The 21,052-nt window shown below is 37.7% G+C and overlaps 2 protein-coding genes and 1 pseudogene across 6 annotated transcripts in view; 2 read left to right on the top strand and 1 right to left on the bottom strand.

Annotated features, from left to right (window-relative positions):
- The window catches only part of SLCO1A2 (solute carrier organic anion transporter family member 1A2), a 77,256-nt gene extending 56,457 nt beyond the window's left edge, over positions 1-20,799 (bottom strand). For 4 of the 5 annotated variants that reach the window (XM_014559173.2, XM_032472957.1, XM_032472958.1 and 1 more), the window contains exon 1: positions 20,681-20,799. The gene's annotated coding sequence lies outside the window, so the exon portion shown is untranslated. Of the gene's footprint in view, positions 1-18,423; positions 19,162-20,680 lie in introns of those variants that run through there. The other variant, XM_014559175.2, reaches the window with a different exon arrangement.
- Positions 1,623-3,673, top strand: LOC116661277 (annotated as a pseudogene).
- IAPP (islet amyloid polypeptide) lies at positions 4,744-11,239 on the top strand. Its single transcript, XM_032472897.1, is given in 4 exon segments — positions 4,744-4,780; positions 6,189-6,267; positions 10,722-10,806; positions 10,808-11,239. Coding segments are annotated over 4 exon segments (321 nt in total). The 3' UTR covers positions 10,928-11,239.
- Positions 20,800-21,052: the final 253 nt, after the last annotated feature.

The raw sequence follows: 21,052 nt of genomic DNA, 5'->3' as shown, positions 1-21,052 counted from the left end.
AGGGGACAAAAGTTTGTCCTAAGGCTTCTCCAACAGGGAAGACTTCGCAGCCTCTTTCTACACTTTCTGCCTGTGTTGTTCAACCCGCTTTGCGGTACTTTTCTCCAGCAGGTTGACAATATCACTGCTATTTTCTGTTTAGTTGCCCAAATTCCCAACTGGACTACACTTGAGGGTTTAGTACCCAATGGATGCTCCAAATATTACTGAATGAATAGTTCAAGCATTAAAGGAGAGTAAATTAAATTCTCCTTACAGTCTCTTCTAACTCAGACGTTGCTGTTCACAGTAAGACATACTGGAGAGCTGTAGGACACCGAGGCTCCACTCCTGAAGGCTGCGTGCACAAACTTGCCTGCTCTCAGTCCCAGCAGAGACAGCAGGTCGAAAACTGCCTGGGACTCCGGCCATCCTGCCAGAACTGCCTCAGGGTGCACCCTAGCCCGCACCAAACTCCTGCTCCAGCTTCTCTTGCTCCGGCACTCTTCCCCACTGAGGCAGGGACCGCCATTGCAAATGCGTGCGCACGCACTGGGGAAGAAGAAGAGCCAACGCAGGGCCAGCCCTCCCTGCAGCCAGGGCAGAGACCTGGAGCCAGCCCAAAAGTGTGGCTCAAATCCCCTGGGCCCTGACCCCGCCTCTGATCAAGGCAGATACTCAGAACCAGCTGAGAAACACAGCTCCAGCCCTCCAGGGCCCCAGCCCCATCCGCACTGGGGTGGCGACCACCCCTGAAACTGGGAGAAGCCCTGGCTGACGCCTGGCTCCAGCTCTAGCCCTTCCAGCCCCAGCCCTGCTTCCCACCAAGGGGTGGCTGCCAGCACGGCCCAGGAGTCACAGCCTATGTTTTCTTCAGTTCCAGCTCTCCCACCAAAGCCGCTGGGCACAGGCAGACTGCCCCGGGACCCTCCCACACAAGGACACCCCTTCAAGTCCGGGATAGACAACTGTTGCACGTAATTTCACAGAGACAGAGAAAGTTAAAATGAGAAGACAGATGAATATCTTTCAAATAAAAGGACAAGAAAAAAGCCTGAACAACTTAAGATCCCTATTGAAATGGAGATAAATAATTTACCAGATAAAGAGTTCAAAGCGATAGTAATAAAAACACTAACTGAACTTGGCAAAAGAATAGAGGAACACAATGAGGATGTCAACAAAGAACTAGAAAATATAGAAAAGAACCAGGCAGAGCTGAAGAGTACACAATTACTGAAGTAAAACTACGCTGGAAGAAATTAACAGCAGATTAGGTGATACAAAAGAATGCATAAGTGACCTGGAAGATAGAATAGTGGAAATCACCAACAGAGCAGCAAAAAGAAAAGGCAACCTAGAGTGTCAACTCTACCTGAGGTGACTGCAGCAGCAGCAAGTGCCTGTGGTGGATTTCAAGGGGGAACTGACACAGGCATTCTTAGCCGAGACACCAAGAGGTGGTTAAAGCAGTATTGGAGCAGTCACATGGTTCATTCCAAGTGAAGGAAACCAGGCTCCATCACAAGCTTCTGACTCAACTTGTGTTATCTGTAGGAGAACCCTCGTCATACCTGTAACTGTAGCCTTTCCTTTGTCTTAAGGATCCTGGAACTTCCCTGTGGACCTTGGATTTAGGGGAAGAGCCGCTGCGACTGTGGGAAGAGCAGTAGGATGCTGTAGACGCTGACTATAGAATGAGATGTACCTTGCAAGTTGGCCAGATCTTCACTGGCATCTTTAAAGCTTCTGATCAGCCTTTGAGCTTGAACTCCTGTGTCTGTGATGAGTTCAGGGAGATCAAGCCGAAGAATGTGAAGCAGACAGAGCACGAAGAAAAACGGGTTTTGGGTCTGGTGTTGCTGCCTGGGGAGAACTTGGTTTCCATGACGGTGGAGGGATCACCCCCGGTATCACTTGCTGGAGCTACAGGAAGCCCTGGGGTTGGCAGAGCAGCTGGCAAAGGCATACCAGCTGGTGTGCCGATCCCCCAAACTCCTGCTGGGTTAGCAGGCCCTGTCTGAGCGTTGGGAGGCCACCCCACCAGGCAATGACTCCACAGGGAAGAGGCACCATCACAGCTGCTCCACTTGCTGCTACTGCCGGCACTGCGGGAGCCCCAGCTCGGTACTCAGGTGGACAGGGGCCTCCGTCCACACCTGCTGGCCGTGAATCTCACCTCCAGGCACTACAGTTCCACCCCCTGGTATGAGACCGCCCAGGGACCGGCCAACTGGGTTTCCCCCTGCTTGAGCTTTTTAAATTGTGAACACACGCACACACACACACACACACACACACACAAATTTGGTCAAAGTAGAAATTATCTTTAAAGACATTTAAAAATCTTTTTAATCTTTAAAAATCGTATAAGAAGCCCATTAATTCATATGATGCATTATATCCTAACCTGGCACTCATTTTTGTCCTCAATTCCTTCTCATTTTTCCCCCCTGCACCTAATCTTTTCCAAGTCACGTTATGATCCTGAATATAATTTGAAGTCATTTACTCTCTAACTCCTCTGTCCTCACCCCAGTCTAAGGCTTCATCATCTCTCATCTGGAATACCTGCCTAGTCTCCTAGCAGGTGTCTGGTTTTCTCTCCTGCAACGCTCTGATCCACTCCATGCACAGAAGTGAGACTGATGTTGAAACAAGAGGTGCAAAACAAAACACGTTACTCCCCTGCTTGGACCCTTTCGATAGCTTTGGATTGCCCTCCTTAACTCAGCCTCTGAGCCCTGCACCTGTGGGCTCCTGCTTCCGTCTTCAGCATCATCTTTCCACCACTTTCTCCTTCCCTCACTAGCATTTGCCAGTGCTGCTTCTCTGGTCTTAAACATGTCCCCAGCACTCTTTCCTTGGTTACCTCTCATGTTTTACGATTCAACCTCAGTGCTGCCATTTTTTTGGTTTCTCTAACCACCATATTAACTCTCTCCACAGACTTACCAATTGTAATTACATATTTACTTACTCATTTGCTTGTCTTTGTTCCCCCAAAGGCTCTAAGCTGCACGAGACCAGGAACTTGGCTTTGATCCCTGCTGTATTTCTAGTACCTACAACATTCCCTGTCCCAGAGTAGGTCCTTAATCAATACTTACTGAATCGATGAATAAATGAAATGTACAACAGGACAGTTTTTCTCAAAAGTAGGCATATGACCACTGAGGAGATCTGTTTTTAAACACACCTGCTGATTCAGTAGATCTGGGATGGGTCATGAGATTTGGCATTTCTGATAAGCCCCTGGGTGATGTCAGAGCCGCCGACATCTCACTCACTCTTTTGACTAGCATGGCTAGAGGGAGAACAGAGATGGCTGATAGCAGTGTTTGTCCTGAACGAAGGAGCTTATGATCTGGTAATGGAATTGCCCCATAGAGATCATCACAGCCACATCCCGTTCATTGGTATAGGAAACATGTAAGACCTAAAATTAGTTGAGATTGCAGTAGCTGTTGACCTTACCAAACATTATACAAGACCAACAAAAAGCCATGTGTAGCTATAACAAAATCATTCAAAGCAGTTATAATAAAATACAAAATTGACAGGAAGCAATTGGTAAGTCAGTCTATGGGCAGAGAGACTTTTTTTTTTTTTAATTTTTTAAGGTCACCAGTCACCTGCTCCCTTACTGCTAATCCAAGGTCATTTCTTAGTCCTCATTTTACCTGACTTACAAGGCATTGATCACTTTGTCTTTTTTTTTTTTTTTTGCCTCATTTTAAAATTTATTTTTCTTTATTTAATTCTTACTGAAGTATAGTTGATTTCAGAGAGACTCTTTTAAACAAAGAGTAAATACATATCATGGGACAAACAGATGAGAGTTGGAATTTCACTTTGCCCCTGAGTAGCTGTGTAACCTTAAGCAAGTGACTTATCTTCCCTCAACCTCAGTTTCATCGTTCATCAATTGGGGCAAATGATAACCACCTTAGAGGTGTGCATATGGAGTGAGGTTTCATATATCAATTAAATATATGTGCCCGATACAAGGTAGTCCTTGAAAAATGTCAGATTCTCCTGTTCCTTTCTTAGGCAGAACATTTTTCTTATAACCTTAATTTCTCAGGGGTGAGAGTCCATTTTTGAATGTATGTTTGACACCTTTAACATCTCAGAGGGGAAAAAAAAGGAAAATAATTATGTAGGTTAAAAGCAGACATTTTGGTCTAAATGAACACTCATCTGTGAATCAGAAAAAGCTCTTGTCCAAGATTCAACACAAATTAACTGTGTGATATTGGACACAATGTTGAACATCTCTGGGCCTCTGTATTACTTCTAAATCTTTGTATGCACTTTGTTAAGTACATTTAGTTATCTTCTTACAGGAAATCATTATTCTTCCAAATGGTTTGAGTTTATATTTCCTTTTGGAATATCAATAATTTTCACAGAAATACTAGAATTTCAGAATCGTTGATAATTAGAACAAGGATTGGAAAGCAATTTCTTTCCTCCTAAAATCTCTACTAAACACCTCCAAACTATGTAACTCAGCTTTAAAGAAATACATGGAATCAGGGAACTCAACTTTTTTACTTAAAGAAATGTCATCTTTTTTTTAGATTATACAGACATGCACATTTTCACTGTCTTAGTTGCTATATATGATATCAAGGTCTCATAACTTAGAATATTAACTTACACAGGTCTTAAAAATACAAGAGAAAGGAATAATTGGGGGAAAATAAAAAATAAATTCAATCTGTACCTTCAAAATAATTGTGATGTTTCTATGTAACAATGGAAAAAGTCAGTGAAAAACTGCTTGACTATGGTTGTAAGGTTATGGGTCTCTATCTAAATGCTGACAAGTGAATTTTTATTTTCTGTGTCCTTTTGTTTAAATTAAAGTATGGTTGATTTACTATGTTGTGTTAGTTTCAGATGTACAGCAAAGTGATTCAGATATATATATATATATATATATATATATATATATATATATATATATATATATATTTTTTTTTTTTCTTGTTCAGTCTTTTCCATTATAGGCTATTACAAGATACTGAAGATAGTCCCCTGTGCTGTAGAGAAGGTCCTGGTTGTTATCTATTTTATATATAGTAGTATGTATCTGTTAATCCCAAACTCCTAATTTATCCCTCCCCATCCCTTTCACCTTTGGACCTAGAAATGATCAAACCAAGTAAAATAAGTCAGAGAGAGAAAGGGAAATATATGATATCACTTACATGTGAAATCTTAAAAAATGGCACAAATGAACTTACTTTCCAAAGAGAAATAGACTCTTCTGTGTCCTTTTTTTTCAACCTTGCCCTTATATCATAATCTACTACTGAATGTTCATGGAATTAAGCCCCAGGAGTTATTGGAATTTAGGCAGACTCCTCACTGTCCCTGACTTCACTCTGCATATAAACACATTTGTTGTTGTTCTTAATCACTTCTTTTTAATCAATTCCTCGATAAAAACTTCTATTGAATCCTTGTAAATCCACTCTGGTATTTTACAAAGATGGCAAATTCAAACTTCTGCTGTATGTGATCCACCATTAATTCTACCAAGATGCTCTGTCTCTGCCATGTTAATATTTTTGATGTGTTCATGTAATAATGACCCATCTGCTTCTGATGTCTCTGAGGCATTTTCTAGCTATAGGGATAGAAATTAATGACAGAGTCTCTCTGAGCTGCCTGATGTCAGAGGTGGGAAATGTGTAAAGGGTATATAAGAGGTGGATGACTGGTTAGCAAGACCGGAGTAAATACTCCAAGGGAGGCAAGCTTGGGATTTTTCATGAAGCTTCCTTGGTTTTAAAGGCATTTTCTGATATTGCTGATGCTAAGACATTAGAAGGTAAGGAATTTTCTGTTCCTGGGAAAATATTATTTACTTAGCATTAGAGCAAATTTGAGATGAAATATATGGCTTATTTCATAGCAATAAAGCCTTTCAAAGAAAGGCTAAAGGATCATGTGCTATAATATTAGTTTTCCAGATTGTTTCAAGAAGGAAATGGGGTAAGTGAAAATTTTGAAAATGTTTGAAAATTGTTTGAACAGTATTAAGGGATTATATTAATAAAATTATGGTCCTTGGATATTATGTTTTTAAAAAAATTTTCTTAAAAGTAGGCTCTAGTTTAATGTATCATGAATCAGAGCTATAGTAAATCGCTTGATTTCAGGGCTGAATTATTCATTTCAGAAAATCTGAGAAGCAGTGGACATCATGAAGCTGCCAGTAGTTCTCATTGTGCTCTCTGTTGCATTAAACCACTTGGAAGCTACCATTGAAAGGTTAGTAACTAAAATTCTGTTTTTTTTTTTTTCCCCCGCAAGTATGAGAAAATTAGAATTAAATACTGCTATATAATTAATAGCCCTTTTGCCACTAGATTTTGACTAAGAATATGAAGCCGTTCAACTGTTCCTTAAATTCCATGCTTTTTAAAGAATATCTGTCTAGTCAATCTATCTGACGAAACTTCCAACCGACAGGAATGGGTATTTTCAGTTTTGTCAAGAAATATGCTGCTGGAACCCAGAGGGACAAAGCCAGAGCCTGAAGCATCAAAACCTAAAAGGTAATCATTTCAACTATACTGACCTGGTTCTCAGACAAAATGGAGAAACTTAATTAAAGCATATATTTTATATGAGATGGAATTTTACTGTATGTTTACCTAGATTTTTTTTTTCTCAGATGGCTCTGGCAACATCCAAAACATTTACACTTTCTTCTGGAAATTGAAATACATAGAAGTAATCAGGCTGCAAATTAAAGTTGCTAAGAAATTAAATTTAAAAGATCTAGTTAAAAAGCCATGTATTCTTTGTGCATTGTCAATCATTCTGTTAATGAAACAAAATTATAATTAAAAAATTATTCTCCATGAGGGTACTTCTGAGCTGCTCTAAATGTAAAATATCATCTCTTAAAAATGTTTTCAGTGGGTAGCATTAGCATCAAGATTAAAAAAAAAAAAGCTTATTTTGAAAGGTGTCATTTCATTCGAACGGTAATTTTAAAGCAGTCTAAATGTCAGGTGAAAATGTTAGCAGTAATTACAACTTTCAAGTGAAAAGCCTTTAAAACTGTAATTCTCCATTTACTTAAAGATTCTCTAGTTCGAATTCATGCATACATCATAAATAATACAATAAGGATTTGTTTGTGCCTAAATCGGTTTTGACTCCATGTAGCTTTGTAGAACTGAATTTATACTCTCTTAAAAACCAAGGAGAGTAAGTTTATGAAAAGACTTCGCTTTAAGTCATATTAGAACTCCTTTTATAGAATTATCAGCATCTTATCTATTTGTCCTTCTGGGTGCTTTTTGTTGAGATGGCGTTCTTTGGTGATATGTAAAAATATGTAGAATGCCTACACATACTAAATAACAGGAATCATCAGAAAATTTTCCTTTTCATTTCAGGGCTTATCCAGTTTATGGGACATTCTTCTCAGAACCGACTGTAATTTTCAGTTGGTTTTCTCCTGGATAAAAATATCTTTAAAACTGACATGAAGTCTCTGCTAAACTAGCAGAACAATTGAATGATGACAGGAAAATTAGCAATATTACTTAGCATTTCCTTCTATATCTTGATCTTTTCTTTCATTAGATACATTCATTTGCTTAATATCTTTACCCAATATGTTTTTAAGGACATTAGTTTATTATGAAGTGAAACTCACTCAGAAATAGAATACTACATAACATTATTTATTAAGAAATTATATTTTCATGCTAGTATCACAGTCTCTTACTTTGTATTATTAGAAATACTTATAAAACATTCATCAGTTTTTTTTTCAGGAAATTGAATTTCCTGAAAACCAGTATGTTTGGTCATCTTTTTAAAGAGGGAGGAAGAATTTAATAATCTGAGCTCTTCAACCATGTAATATTCTATAAATCTCATAAGAAGCTGAGAAAGCCTATGTGGAAAATGTCTTAAATTTTAAACACCTCAAAAAAAAAGGCTGATAGAGATTTATTATTCAACGTCGGTTTTTTTTTTTTTTTTTTAAACAGAATTCAATCATCTCATTTGGGATCTTTTTCAAGTTTTATACATGTATGAGCTGGGATTAAAATATAACAAACTGACTTTAAAAGCCATACCAAAGAATAGTTTTGTGACGTAATTCTCATGACTGAGGCAAAAGGAACCCACACTTACCCACCAACTTTTAAACTCTCAATAGTAACCATCCGCCTGGCAGATAATCAGAGGGCAACCAAAAGTATAATGACACGGGTTTCAAGCTAGAGTCACTGGGAGCTTCCTGTAGGAACTCACACACCTCCACAGATAAATAGTAAGCACTGGGATGAGGGATCCATTTTAAAATTGTTTTAAAAACCCTTGACGGGGGTAGGGTATAGCTCAAGTGGTAGAGTGCATGCTTAGCGTGCACGAGGTCTTGGGTTCAATCCCCACTACCTCCTCTAAAAATAAACAGATCTAATTATTGCTCTCCCCCTTAAAAAAAAAAAAACAAAAACAAAAAAAAACCTTGAAACGGAGATGTTTTTAGAGAGACAATTTAAATAAAAATTATAGTTTGGCCTATATCGTCACTATTCAAACTCTTTTAAAGCCAAGAATTTCCGTGTGTGTGAGCGCTCACACACAAGCGCGCACATAAGCGCATGCGTGTAAGGGGTCAGTAGCTTTAAACTAGTGTTACGTTACGAGCTGGCAGGGCAGCTGGCAGGCCATGTCTGCCTGGTAGTCAGCGAGAAAAGACACCTGAAAGTAGAGCTGTGCTGCCTTTTATTAACTCTTCCAGCTATCTTCTTCCATCTTCATGATAGACTGGGGGTAGAACCCTGACTGCCGTATTTCCACGAAAAGGCCCGTTTTGGGAAAAGTTTCACAATTATGAAGCCAGCAAACATAAAAGCGCGTAGTCTTTGCTTAAAGTAGAATGGTGGCCCTCCTAGCTAACTCCAATAAGGTAACATTTTGGTTAGAATAATTTTAAATCCTGCGATAGAGCTTGAGACCAATTATCAAACATTTATCAGTTATCAATTATCAGACATTTAGCCCATAGAGTATTTCACAGTCTGCTCCAGGCATTTGTCAAATATGTCCTGGAACAGAAATCCCTTTGAACCTTCTCAATTTGACCCATTATTTCCTTCGTTGTTTTAAATTTATTAGTTTGAAGTATTTTGGTCAAATTCCAATTCTTGCTGTCTTACAGGAAAAATTTATAATCTTTTAGAATTTAGTGTTCAGTGTATGAATTATTGGTACAGTCCTTGGACGTGCACAAGGGTCATGCTTACTACACATGCAAAAAGAAATAACTAAACAGGTAATATGAATAAGAATGATATACAGACCAGGTAATAAGGCCTTAAAGTGGGTTTCCTTTTCCTGAATAATTGGTTTTGTCAGCATACACTCACACTCAACAGATAAATCAGTTCACTTAATGCTAAAAGAAGAATTTTCTGTATTGGGGAGAAAATGTGAGAGTAAAAACCATAAAGTTTCACATGAAATTTTAAAATATTTGCCCTTAGGCTATCTCTCTACAAAGATACAGATACTGAAGTACTCCCCACACAAAATTAACACACTGAAATAAAATCCATTCCATTTGGCCTCAAATTTTGTATATCCACTGGCTTCTGGACATTGAGGTTTTAACCTCATAGCTGTATCTCTTTCCTACTTTACACTTAACCTAAGTTTAACCAGCATTTTGGTTTCTATGGAGTGGAAAGCTAAAATGTTTTCCCAGCATTTCCAATAATCAGCACGAAGCAATGTTAGAGTTCTGTATCTATTTCCAGTACTCCTGTGAGAGCACGTTGAAAGAAAAGGTGAGCACATTGAAACAAAAGGTGGTACCAAAATATGGAGCTGATGTAAGTAAATTCTGTAATTAGAGAGGTTAAAATTCAAATGAATGATTTAATCCTGGTTATCAATTCTGACTTATCCATAATATTATTATGTAATTGTTCCAGGTGGCTGAAGGAATATGGTGACTGTCAATACCACTGACGTAAAAAGCCTTTCGGTTTTAACTTTTAACGTAATCCTGTCGTTAAAATTGTTGAAAGTCTAGGAACATAGTAGGTGACAGGGACATGGTAACCATGTGTTTGTGCTAAGAGTCCTAGAGCTCTCATGCTGCAATAGTCAGAGTGCCTGAATAGGTGATGAATTTTATTCCCTTGAGACTTTATAATATCTGACATTTCTCTTAACACTCCGGATTCAGTGATCTCAGGGAACTTAGCAAGAATAAGTTAACACTGCTTAATTCTTGTTGGAAAGATGTAGGAAATGAACATATATTATATATATATATATGTATTTTTTTAATTCCACACACTCCAGGTTACATATATATTTTATATTCTAAATCCTTTTTATTGGGAAATAGATTAATCAGTATTTAGAGGAATATAAGACAAAGACACTTTAATTATTATCTGGACTACATTCTAAATTTCCATAAAAAAGAGGGGGGGAATCATACTGGGAAATTCAACACTGATTGTAATAGAAGGTTTGCTGTATGATTTCCAAGCTACATCTTCAAGTTGTTCAAAATATCCGTCAACCATCCAGATATTTGCAAATCAAAACATTGAGTTACTGATGATGTGAAGTTGTTTCCTTTTGTTTTCATCAATGTGAGATATTTGGTGTCACATAGATGTATCCAATCCTGAGTCTTAGGCCTCTAACCTTTCACATTTGTTCCATGTTACCAGTCATCAGATGGAAAAACGGACATGCAACACTGCCACTTCTACGACTCAACGCCTGGCAAACTTTTTAGTTCATTCCAGTATGATGCCATTCCAGTATGAAGCTTGACGCCGTTTTCTCACCTACCAATGTGGGATCCAATACATATGGCAAGGGGAATACAGTTGAGATTTTAAAGAGAGAACCACTGAATTACTTACCCCTTTAGAGCTCAGTGCACCTCTACAGTTCTTCTTGTTTTATGCATAAATACTCTAGTGATTTCCTGTATAATTTAACAGTATCTTTTTTCATTTCTAGAGTGAAATTATGAATCTGCATGTTCCATGTTTGTTGCCAGTACATATAAATTGTCATGCTAAGAAATGTTTTAAAGTTAATACTAATTAAGATCATATAATAAAAAGGCAACATCCTTAAAAGTGAAGTGTTCTTGCTGTAGATTTTTATTTTAAAAACACTTTAAAAAGTCATTTCTTTCACCTGTAACTTTATGACCTGAGTCTGAGAACAAAGGAGAAAATGGTTGTTGGCAACTTGGTAAACTATAAACATCTAATAATAAATTTATGATGCTGAAGATTAGGAAACCAGCAATTGTAAGTACTCTTGTTAAGTAATCCCTTTTGCAATGGATTTTTGAAATGAGATAAAATGCTCTTTAAGAAAACAAAGCCTGCTTCAGATTCAATCAATTTTTTTAAAAAAAATTCTAGGTTTTTTGCTGTACTTGCTGGTAGTAAGAGTTTACTTAAAAATATTTAAAAAGCAGTTTGTGTCCCTGAGGGTTTCATTGTGTTATCATCAGTGAGCTTTTATTGAATATATGTGCCCTTTATTCTGTTTAAATTGCTGCAGGAAATCTTCTTATGCACAGTAATGCAAAAGCAATTTGTATTCCTATTAATTTTGTCTTCATATAAAAGACCATAGACTTCTGGAAATTATGTACTGTTGGCAACTTATTTTCATTGTTTAATCGATTGGACATTTCTGGGAGAGGTTCCCATGTCTGATGCCCCCTTTTTTTTTGAAGAAAGCTGCAGTATTGACAGGAAATGAGAAGTTTCACTTTAAGTCAGATTCTTACATGGTATCTGCTTTTCCCTGACTGTTTTTACCTTTGGAAGTAGCATTAAATCATATAAACTGCTATCATGCTGTATTATGCATTTTAAAAGGTGACGATGACAGTGTAGAAATGTGTATGAATTTTTAAAAAAGCTACAGTATGGACCAGAGATTTGAATTTTGATGTAGCATTATTAATCCGAAGTCTTTTTCATGTCTTAGAAGAGGTTGAAAATCTACATTTCTCCTGGAATGAGGGTTGAAGATCCTCTTTCTCAGCAGAGGGAAACACATTTTGCTGCTGGTCATCCTGCAGCTGAAGATGGGAGATTTGCATTTGGTCCACAGCAAGTCCCCTCGGGGGGGACAAGGGGACAGTTGATGAGCATGTATGTTCATTTGTGCTATATGGTAGGGAGGCTGAACAGCCTCGAGTCACAGAGACTTGGGTGACTGCGTTCAAGTTACTCTGAACCTCTGTCTCCTCATGTGTGACATGGAAAGGATAACTCAGAGAGGGGCAGGCAGGATGAAATGAGATCATCAGTGATGAAAATAACCAGGATTTCGGCTCCAAACCTGCCCTGCAATTAATACTGGTTCCTTTATTCCGCCTTAGAAGCTTCCTCTTTCTCCCTATAAAGTGTTTCCCACAAGGGTTACCCTGCCACAGCAGCATGGCACTGGACCACACTTTGTAATGAGGGTTGTGTGTGTGTGGGGGGGGGGGGGGCGTTACCTGCCCACTGCAGAGCTCAGGAAGGTGCTTGTGGGAGCATTTAATGTTTTTTTAATGACAGAGACTTGACTCTACATCTGAACTTCCCTATCGGTTTATCTATCCCAGCTTGTACTTGGGAGGATTTAATTGGTACCCAAATTGCTAAGCCCCATTGCCTTCCCATTTAGAGCTTCGTTTATGGTGGGCTGGCTCACTGTGTGCCAGATGCTATATTAAACTCAATCCCATGTATTATTTGACTTAATCCTCATAAAACTCTGTAAAATAAATACTATTATTTCCAATTATAAAATAAGTTGTGGGGATGTAACGAACAGCCTGGTGACTATAGTTAATAATAATGTATTGTATACTTGAAAGTTCATAAGAGAGTAGTTTTAAAAGTTCTCATCACAAGAAAATAATCTGCAACCATGTATGGTGATGGATATCAACTAAATTATTGTGGCCATCTTTTCTTAATATATACGTGTATCAAATCATTATGCTGTACACTTGAAACCAATTTAATGTTAAATGCCAATTATAGCTCAATAGAAAAGACTATTATTAGCCCTGCCTTACAGATGAAGACACTGAGGCTGTTTGACCTTGGGCAAATCACTTCACCTTCTGCCTCAGTTGGTACCAAGTACAAACCAAGTCCCATGGTGGAGCCAAGACATTAACCCAAATAGTCATCATTCCATATGTTTGCTTAGCACCTATTATATGCCAGACACTCTTTAAAGTGCTTAAGATGCTTCAGGAAACCAGGCTAGGAATGAAATATGCAAAGTATGTGCATATCTTGGGTTTCAGTCACAGATAGCTATTATAGCCATGATGAGTGTACACCAGCAAAAGAATGATACCGTATTACAGTGGGTCCTTTTGTTACTGATTAACAAACCAGAAGGATTTAAAAAGAGGGGCAGGAGAGATAAAAGTAGGTAACAAAAGTGGGCACAAAACAACGTGGGGAAAGGTTTGAAGAAACAAAAGAGGAATAGAATAATGACAATAACCTACCCAAATCCTAAATAGGATTTGTATCACTAGATACCTTTCCTGCTCCAATAACCCATGACGCAAAGCCCCTTATCCTGCACAATCACGTCTAGAATTACGAAAATTTGACAGACCCATACAAGATGCAGGCTCTGAAAATCCACCCCTCTTTCTTCCCTGTGGGAACATTCCTTTTGTTATTTAGAACAACAGTTAGGATCAGTAAGAAGTGGTAGGCAAATCCTAAAAAGGGAATAACAGACAATATAGAAATAGTATATCTGGTAGAGTTTACCTGGGTTGTAAGTAGATTAGAAGAGGGAGAGCAAATTCTAAAATTTCTAAAAGGATAGAATTTAAGTCGCTGGAGATGTTACCAAATATATAACAAACCATGTATTTAAGAAAGCCAGTATTTTAAAAATTGAAATCATGGGCAAGTATTATAAAAAAGAAAACTAATTTTATCAAAAAGTTGTAGACTTAAATAAAAAATATCTTCCTAAGCAACAAGGATTTCCTGTTTATTACAGGGAACTATATTTGATATCCTGTAGTAAACTGTAATGAAAAAGTAATCTGAAATATTGATATATATGTATAACCGAATCACTTTGCTGTACACTTGAAACTAACACAATATTGTAAATGAACTATACATCCATTAAAAAAAACTATCATGACTGTTTTAATTAAAATTTGGAGATTTTTGTATCTTCTTCATCTTCATAGCCTATGTTCTGTTTATCCTATAAGCGTGTGAATGGTGGCCTATGCAACTGAAATGATGAAATAATTAGTGGGAGCTTACATGAAGGCTGGGAGGCTGCGGTCCTGCTCACAGCTATAACTGTGATAAAACTGTATTCTAGTTTGTGATAATTCACTTCCTTTATTGAATATGTGCCTTGACTTTCGAAATATAAATCATCTGAACAAGCAACGGGTCTTGAGCAGGACCCCTGTGCCAAATTAACCTCCCCTCCAAACTTTCTATAATTTGAAATTCATTCTTTTGCATTTTAAAAACCTTTTAGTTTGAGACCCTCATTAAAAGACAAATACAGGGAAACTTTTCACTATCAATGAACACCCTCGTTGAAGTTACTTAACAGCTAGCTGAGAATAAAAGCCTAAAAGAATGCGCTAAGCACTGGGAGACAGGAAAAAAAAAATGGTGAGGGAAAAGGAAGGGTGAGGTGTAAGGAAAAGTAAAAGGAGAAGGGGAGGAGGTGGTGAGGGGGATGGAAAGGCATAATGGATCCCCAGCTACCTTACAATTTCTGTGTCTGGGCTTTGGGGCCTACCTACATTTGCAACCATTTTCCTGCAAATGAACAGGATTTAAAGCATCAATTTTACTCTGGTTATAAAGATTCTAAATGTTCACTTGGGTCGACAAAGTAGTGAAAGCTAGCAGGACAAAACAGGGAAAAGAACAAGACAGTGGAAACCACGTGTTTCTCTGAAAGTTCGCCAGGCTGCCCCAGACAGTATCAGATCCTTGGGAACCCTCTTGCTCCAGAACCCCTCCTGCAGAAATGCCACTGGAAAAATAAAAGAGGCAATGAAACAGAACCAAACCCTTTGAGCTCCAGGAAATTCAAACTCAATTTCTGGAGCTTTATTTGAATTTGAGTTTACGCTCAGTATCTGTACCAAGAGAGATGGTCTAAATATCTTCAAATGTCACAATACTAAAGCAAAGTTAAGCATTTAAGAAATTCCCTGTTGTGATGTTGAAGAGCAAAAAAATCAATAGGACAGTGAAAGCAACCAGAGTAAGGCCCCTCGGTACAGTAGGAAGGGCTGGGTTTTTGGAATTAGGCTGACTGATCGTTGTTAGGATTCTGGCTCTTTTTAAACTTTGTATACATTTCTTAACTTCTTTTAGTCTAAATTCATATATATATATAAAATCTCTTCTTGGCAGAGATATGAGGATAGATAGAATGCATGAAAAGCACTCAGTATGCAATCATACCTGTCTTTACCACATTTAGCAAATATTAGCTGTGGTTATTATTAACCAAAATCTAGGATATGGCACTGACCAAAGCATGAGGTGTTAAAAAAAAAAATTATACAACTTTCCCGTTCAGCCCTACCCTAATTCTAAGACTTCTGAGGAAAAAATAAGAAAAAAGTAAACCCAGGTCAAGATGTGGAGGAGAGTCTGGTAGCCACAGCTGGTAAAAATCTGCAAGTGGAGGATTCGTCTTCTAGAGCGTGTTCGAATGTAGAAAAGACTCTTGTGCATTTCATTGTTGTAAACAGCATAACACAACAATCCAGCAAATGTTTAAATGTAGCTATCTTAAGATATGGTGTGCTAAGGCTCTTTAATAACTTTTAAATCTCACACATCTCTACTACATGCTGTCCTTTCGGTATTTTTGAGTTTAGGAGCGAAGTCACCTAAAATGGATAAGGCATGGCTTTACCACCAAAGATGAGCTTGGTCAGTGTGACGAGGTAAATGGTTTTTCCCTCTATAACACAGGAAGGCATTCGGGTATACTGTTTGCCTGTCCATAAAATACGTATAATCAGTAGACTTACATTTTACTATATGATTTTATCTAAAATTTTGCCCCAGGAAAACTTAGATATTACCACCACTTGCACACATTTCTTTCTAGTCCTTTCTAGGAATGTATGTTTAAAACTTAATTTAACCTTAGAAACACCCACAAATGTGACCATAATTTCCAGATACAGTGAGACATTAACAAGCAAAGATCCAATTTAGCAAATGATCAGTGTCCCAACTGGGAAACAGAAACTTCATATGTAGCTTACCCTCTGCCTTCTTCCTTGCGTATATAAACAATTTGTTCTCCCGTGTAAATATAACAAAAGATAGAACAGAAAATTCAAAAATATGCTCACTACTCAAGTGTATATTTCTGACATTTCTGAATTTATTTCCTCTGAATGAATATTGAAATTCATACTGGTAGTTTGATGAGTTCGACTAGCCTCATTTAGCGTGGTTTTAACACCAAGATTTAAGGCATAAAGAAAAGGAGCTCATGAATCACAAATGACATACGAGGCACTAGTGCATGAAGGAAAAAAAATCAAACCTTCACAGAGATTTAAAAAAAAAAGAACTGGAGAGGAAAAGAAACCAGGACTTCTTCAAAATGAGGTGTCTCCTGTGGGCTATTTGCAGTCCTATATTATAGGCTGTTTGTTCATTTTAGAATGCAAATAAAATTTATATCGTTTCACTGAATCACTATATTATATTCTCATAAAAGTAGATGAAATCAATTTTGATAACTATGTAAGTTTAAAAAGCTAAAGCTCTAATCTGTTCTTAGAAACGACGATCAGATCATATATGTAAACAAAAAAATGTGCAATATATTGTAAGTATATATTTACATGAAATATAATGTATATGCACAGTCATACCATAATAATTCTACCTAATAAACCTGAAAAAGAAAAAAGAAAAGAAAAGAAAAATAAGTAGATGAAATCAGATTGTCACTATCAAAAAATTTCTAATTTGTAAGACAAAAATATTGATGAACCAAGCCAAGGTAGAATCCAGTCTGCACTGCCCCCTCTTTTCCTGCATCACCATTTACATCATATATTTGGATGCACCACCCAAGCTTTTGCTGCCGCATCTGAATTAATTCTAACGTTGAAACCCAAATAACCTAAATATCTCTGAAGCTTCAGAAATTGCCAGGGGACAATCTAGGTAAACCTCATTAGGCTCCCTAGTCTTGACTCAATAGGAGATACCTAAGTCTTCTCTTGCTGGATCCTAAAAAGATTAGACTAACACGTGGCATACAATTAAAAATGAGATAATTGATATAAAGTGCCAGTCTGAGGGCCTAACCTAGTGTAATTTCAACAGTTGGTAGCTGTCAATTCCTGCTGCCTCTATTGCTAGATAAAGTCACTGACAAGTTGTCAAGCTTGAGTTTCAGCTTGTCTCCATCCTGCCTTGAAGTAGCTACATTAAGTGACTCCTAAGACATTTTCTACTTTCTGCCCTCATTTCAAATCTGGGGCATGTAATCCTATTTATTTTGTGTCTAATAAGAAAGAAATGGCTAGTTTGAAGATTTAAAATTTCTGAAATTTTTATCATCATTTAAAAAATTTCTGAAATTTTACACATTTCTGGAATTATTATCATCATTATTGTAAATTAGTAAGTTCTACTTAAAGAATCTCCCTTTAGAGAATGACCCACGTTTGACTCCCATGCTTTGACGGTCCTCACTGTCCTGCGGAATTGATGACATGCCTCTAAAGCTGAATCTCTTAGGTTAAATGGCAAAATATGATGTATCTGTAGAAAACATTTAAGTAGAAAAACAACCAACAGTAGACAGAAGTGATACGAAGGTGAAAGGAAAAAGATAATCCTGGGATCTTTCTGAGAAAGCCATTGATCCCTGAAAGGGAAGAGTTATTGAAAAAAGGCTGTAAAATTGAAATAATCCACTCTTGTGCTCCCAAGCAATATTTACATTAGAAACAGATTGTAAGTTCCTTGCACAAATGGCATCTATGATTTCTGTGGTAATAGCAGAAAACAGCCTCAGTCTCCGCCCCTCCAGTGCCCATCAGATCCATTTCAGGGCCAGTTCTTCTCCTGACGCTAAGCAGAATCTCAGACAGGTCATTCTACTTTCTGTTGCCTTTCAAAAGAAAAAAAAATTTAAAGCCCTCTGGTCATGTTTCATCCCACAGAAAGGCTCGGTTCTGGAGTACTCTATCTAGTTCACTTTGAACTTCATTTAAACTAAAGCTTCTTTCCTCTCACACTAACATGTCCAAACCCTAAGGTTGGGAAAAGGGGTCCAGGTTGTTTCTGTTTTCTGTCGCCAGCTTCTCCCGGCCTCTCCCCACCCCCACACACCCACCTCTTTCCCTCACAGTGGAACAGGCTGCTTCTGTCTCCTCCAGGGTTGAAACTTGTAGGACAGGAGTTAATGAGCCAGGAAATGTCTTGCCTCTTTCAGTTGTGAGGTATTTAAAACTGATTCTCTTTCATGGCCACGTTCCAGGGTCTTGGGAGATCCCACCTTTCATTCACCATCTCTCACCTGTAGTGTCCTTGGCAGGATAAATGCACCTGCTCTTTCAAATTTAGAGGCACCACATACATTTTTAGCCTCTTTCTACTGAGGTCACATCACCGCTCCATATAATTCAATCAGTTCAGATTTAAGACAGCCCCAAACCAGCTCTGGTGGACCCACCATTGACTAGGACAGCTCTTTTTTAAAGGTAACTCTCTCTTCTTTCCACCTCCTGGCATGCGGATACACCCACGGCCTTCTGAATTGTAAGCTTCTTAAGCACACCTCTCCCCTGTGTCCTCCAAACTGTAGAGGACAAATATAAAGCACTGTGAGCAGACTTCTTAAAGTCTTGCTCACTAGGCTTGAGGTCAGGAGAAAGACTGCCCCACCCTGCCCTGAAACTGAAAACGGTGGTAGGCACCTGCTACAGGAGATGCTAAAAACTCCTGTAACGCTAGCGGGGTTAAAACAACACATCATAAGCAAAAGCAAAAAACAAACAAACAAACAAACAAGCAAAATGGGCAAACAGGTCACTTTTACAAAACGGAGTCCACTAGTGGATCCAGTAAAAATGAAAATATAATATACGGTAATAATTTGAATAATAGTTCACCAGGAAAAATAGAGCTTATTTAATAAATGATATTAACATTGTAATTAAATCTCCACCTGGGAAGGAAACTAGCTCTTCCTAATATCATGTTTTATAGAAAAAGAGCAATGGTTTAAAGAGTTTAATGTAAAATATGTCTATATATTTGAAAAATGTTAGGGTCAGGAAAAAATTCTTCAAAAAGACAAACAAACAAACAACACCAACAAGAAACTGTAATAAAAAAATTTGCAGAGTTGATGTCATCATAAGTTACACGAAGGCAAAAAAAAATACCATCAATAGGTTTAAAAAAAAAAGAGAGTGAAAGATGGAAAAAATGTTTGAAATATATATGAGGCAGGGGTTTATATCTCTATATAGCCCTGTAAAAAAAAAAAAAAAAAGAGTTCCTACAAATTGGTAAGAGAAAAACAAACATGAGTATGTACTAGGGTTTGCAAAAGAAGAAATGCAAATAGACAAAAAAAGTTTACAAAAGCTTTTTACGAAAGAGGCTAAGTCTCACTAGTAGCCAAGGAAATGGAATTCAAAACGGCACAATACCCTCATTTTTGTTCATATAGCAAATTAATAGGAATTGAAAGATTCATAGCATTCAGTGGAATGGGGTAGAGAACTAGTAGGGTTGTGAACTGCAGTACACACTGTTTCTGTATTTTCACTTTTGGAAATCTATTCTAAAGAAACAGACGTACTTCTTTCTACAAAAACAATAGACTATGAGTGATCGTGATATATGTGCTGACCTAGAGGAATATCCACAGGGCACAGTTAAACGAATACAACAAGTCAAGTCGTGCCTATGATGATGGCCCCATTCATGTGAATCAAAGTAAGGGGAACACGTGCATCCATATGGGTGTAGCTGTACGTGTTCTCTACATTTTTTACATGAGCACAGAAAGACATGTAAAGACGATATGCGTCAAGTTGACTTTGTCTTTTGTCTTATTTGGCTTTAAAAAAAAATAACTTTCTCATTTTCGAATTTTGAAAGAAAACTCCAATGAAGTGTGTGTGCATGTGTGTGTGTATATAGACAACTAACCCTCTAGGATTTGGGGGGAGGGAGAGAAGGATGTGGAGAACATGGGGCTTGATGGGAACCAGAAGGATGGACTTGGAGGAACTGGATAAAACAAGAGGGGCTTTTCAGGCCAGGGACGAAGCAGGAGGAAAAAATTATCTGGATCATTTAGACTCACTTCAAATATTCCAAACCGCTGGTAACTACATTTGTGGGGAAAAAAATCAAAGTATATAACCATATATTTGTCAGTGAACAAGCAATAGTATTACAATTACATGATCCTGTAGTTAATAGAATTGTTATCCTTATCAGGAAATTATAGACAAGGAAATTACAAAACCCAAGGAGTCTTCTGTCTCAGAGTATTAAATCTACCTAAATTTTTTTCCAGACAGAAGTGACTGAATTGCAACCCACAGCAACCCGAATAAATGAACTCCTGTTACCTTAGCATTCGCCATCAACTTCATTCATTGCTGCTTCTACACGGTAAGATCATCAGATTTTTTAAAAAACCAGTATGAATAAAGCTCTGCACACGTGTGAGCTGGACCTTCTTGCTCCTCAGAGAATCTAAGTTGTAAATAAAGGGACCTTTGTTTACATAAGTTTTAATCCTGTGGTAAGTTTCTTGGGCTCTGAGGGTTGCATAAAACAGGTTTCAGAAAAGATCAGTCACTTAGAACCAGAGGCTCCTCCTTACTGCTTTGTTTTGTTTTCTCTTAACAGTTAACCCTTATGTGGCCATGGCTCTGAGTCTAACATTGTGTTCAGTGACTACAGAAAAACTCAGTTAATGAACTAATGTGACAACTTGC

The sequence above is a fragment of the Camelus ferus genome, chromosome 34, assembly GCF_009834535.1.
Source record: "Camelus ferus isolate YT-003-E chromosome 34, BCGSAC_Cfer_1.0, whole genome shotgun sequence".
NCBI classification, from domain to species: domain Eukaryota; kingdom Metazoa; phylum Chordata; class Mammalia; order Artiodactyla; family Camelidae; genus Camelus; species Camelus ferus.
Note: the sequence above shows the minus strand (reverse complement) of the source record. Positions and strands in the feature narration are given on the sequence as shown.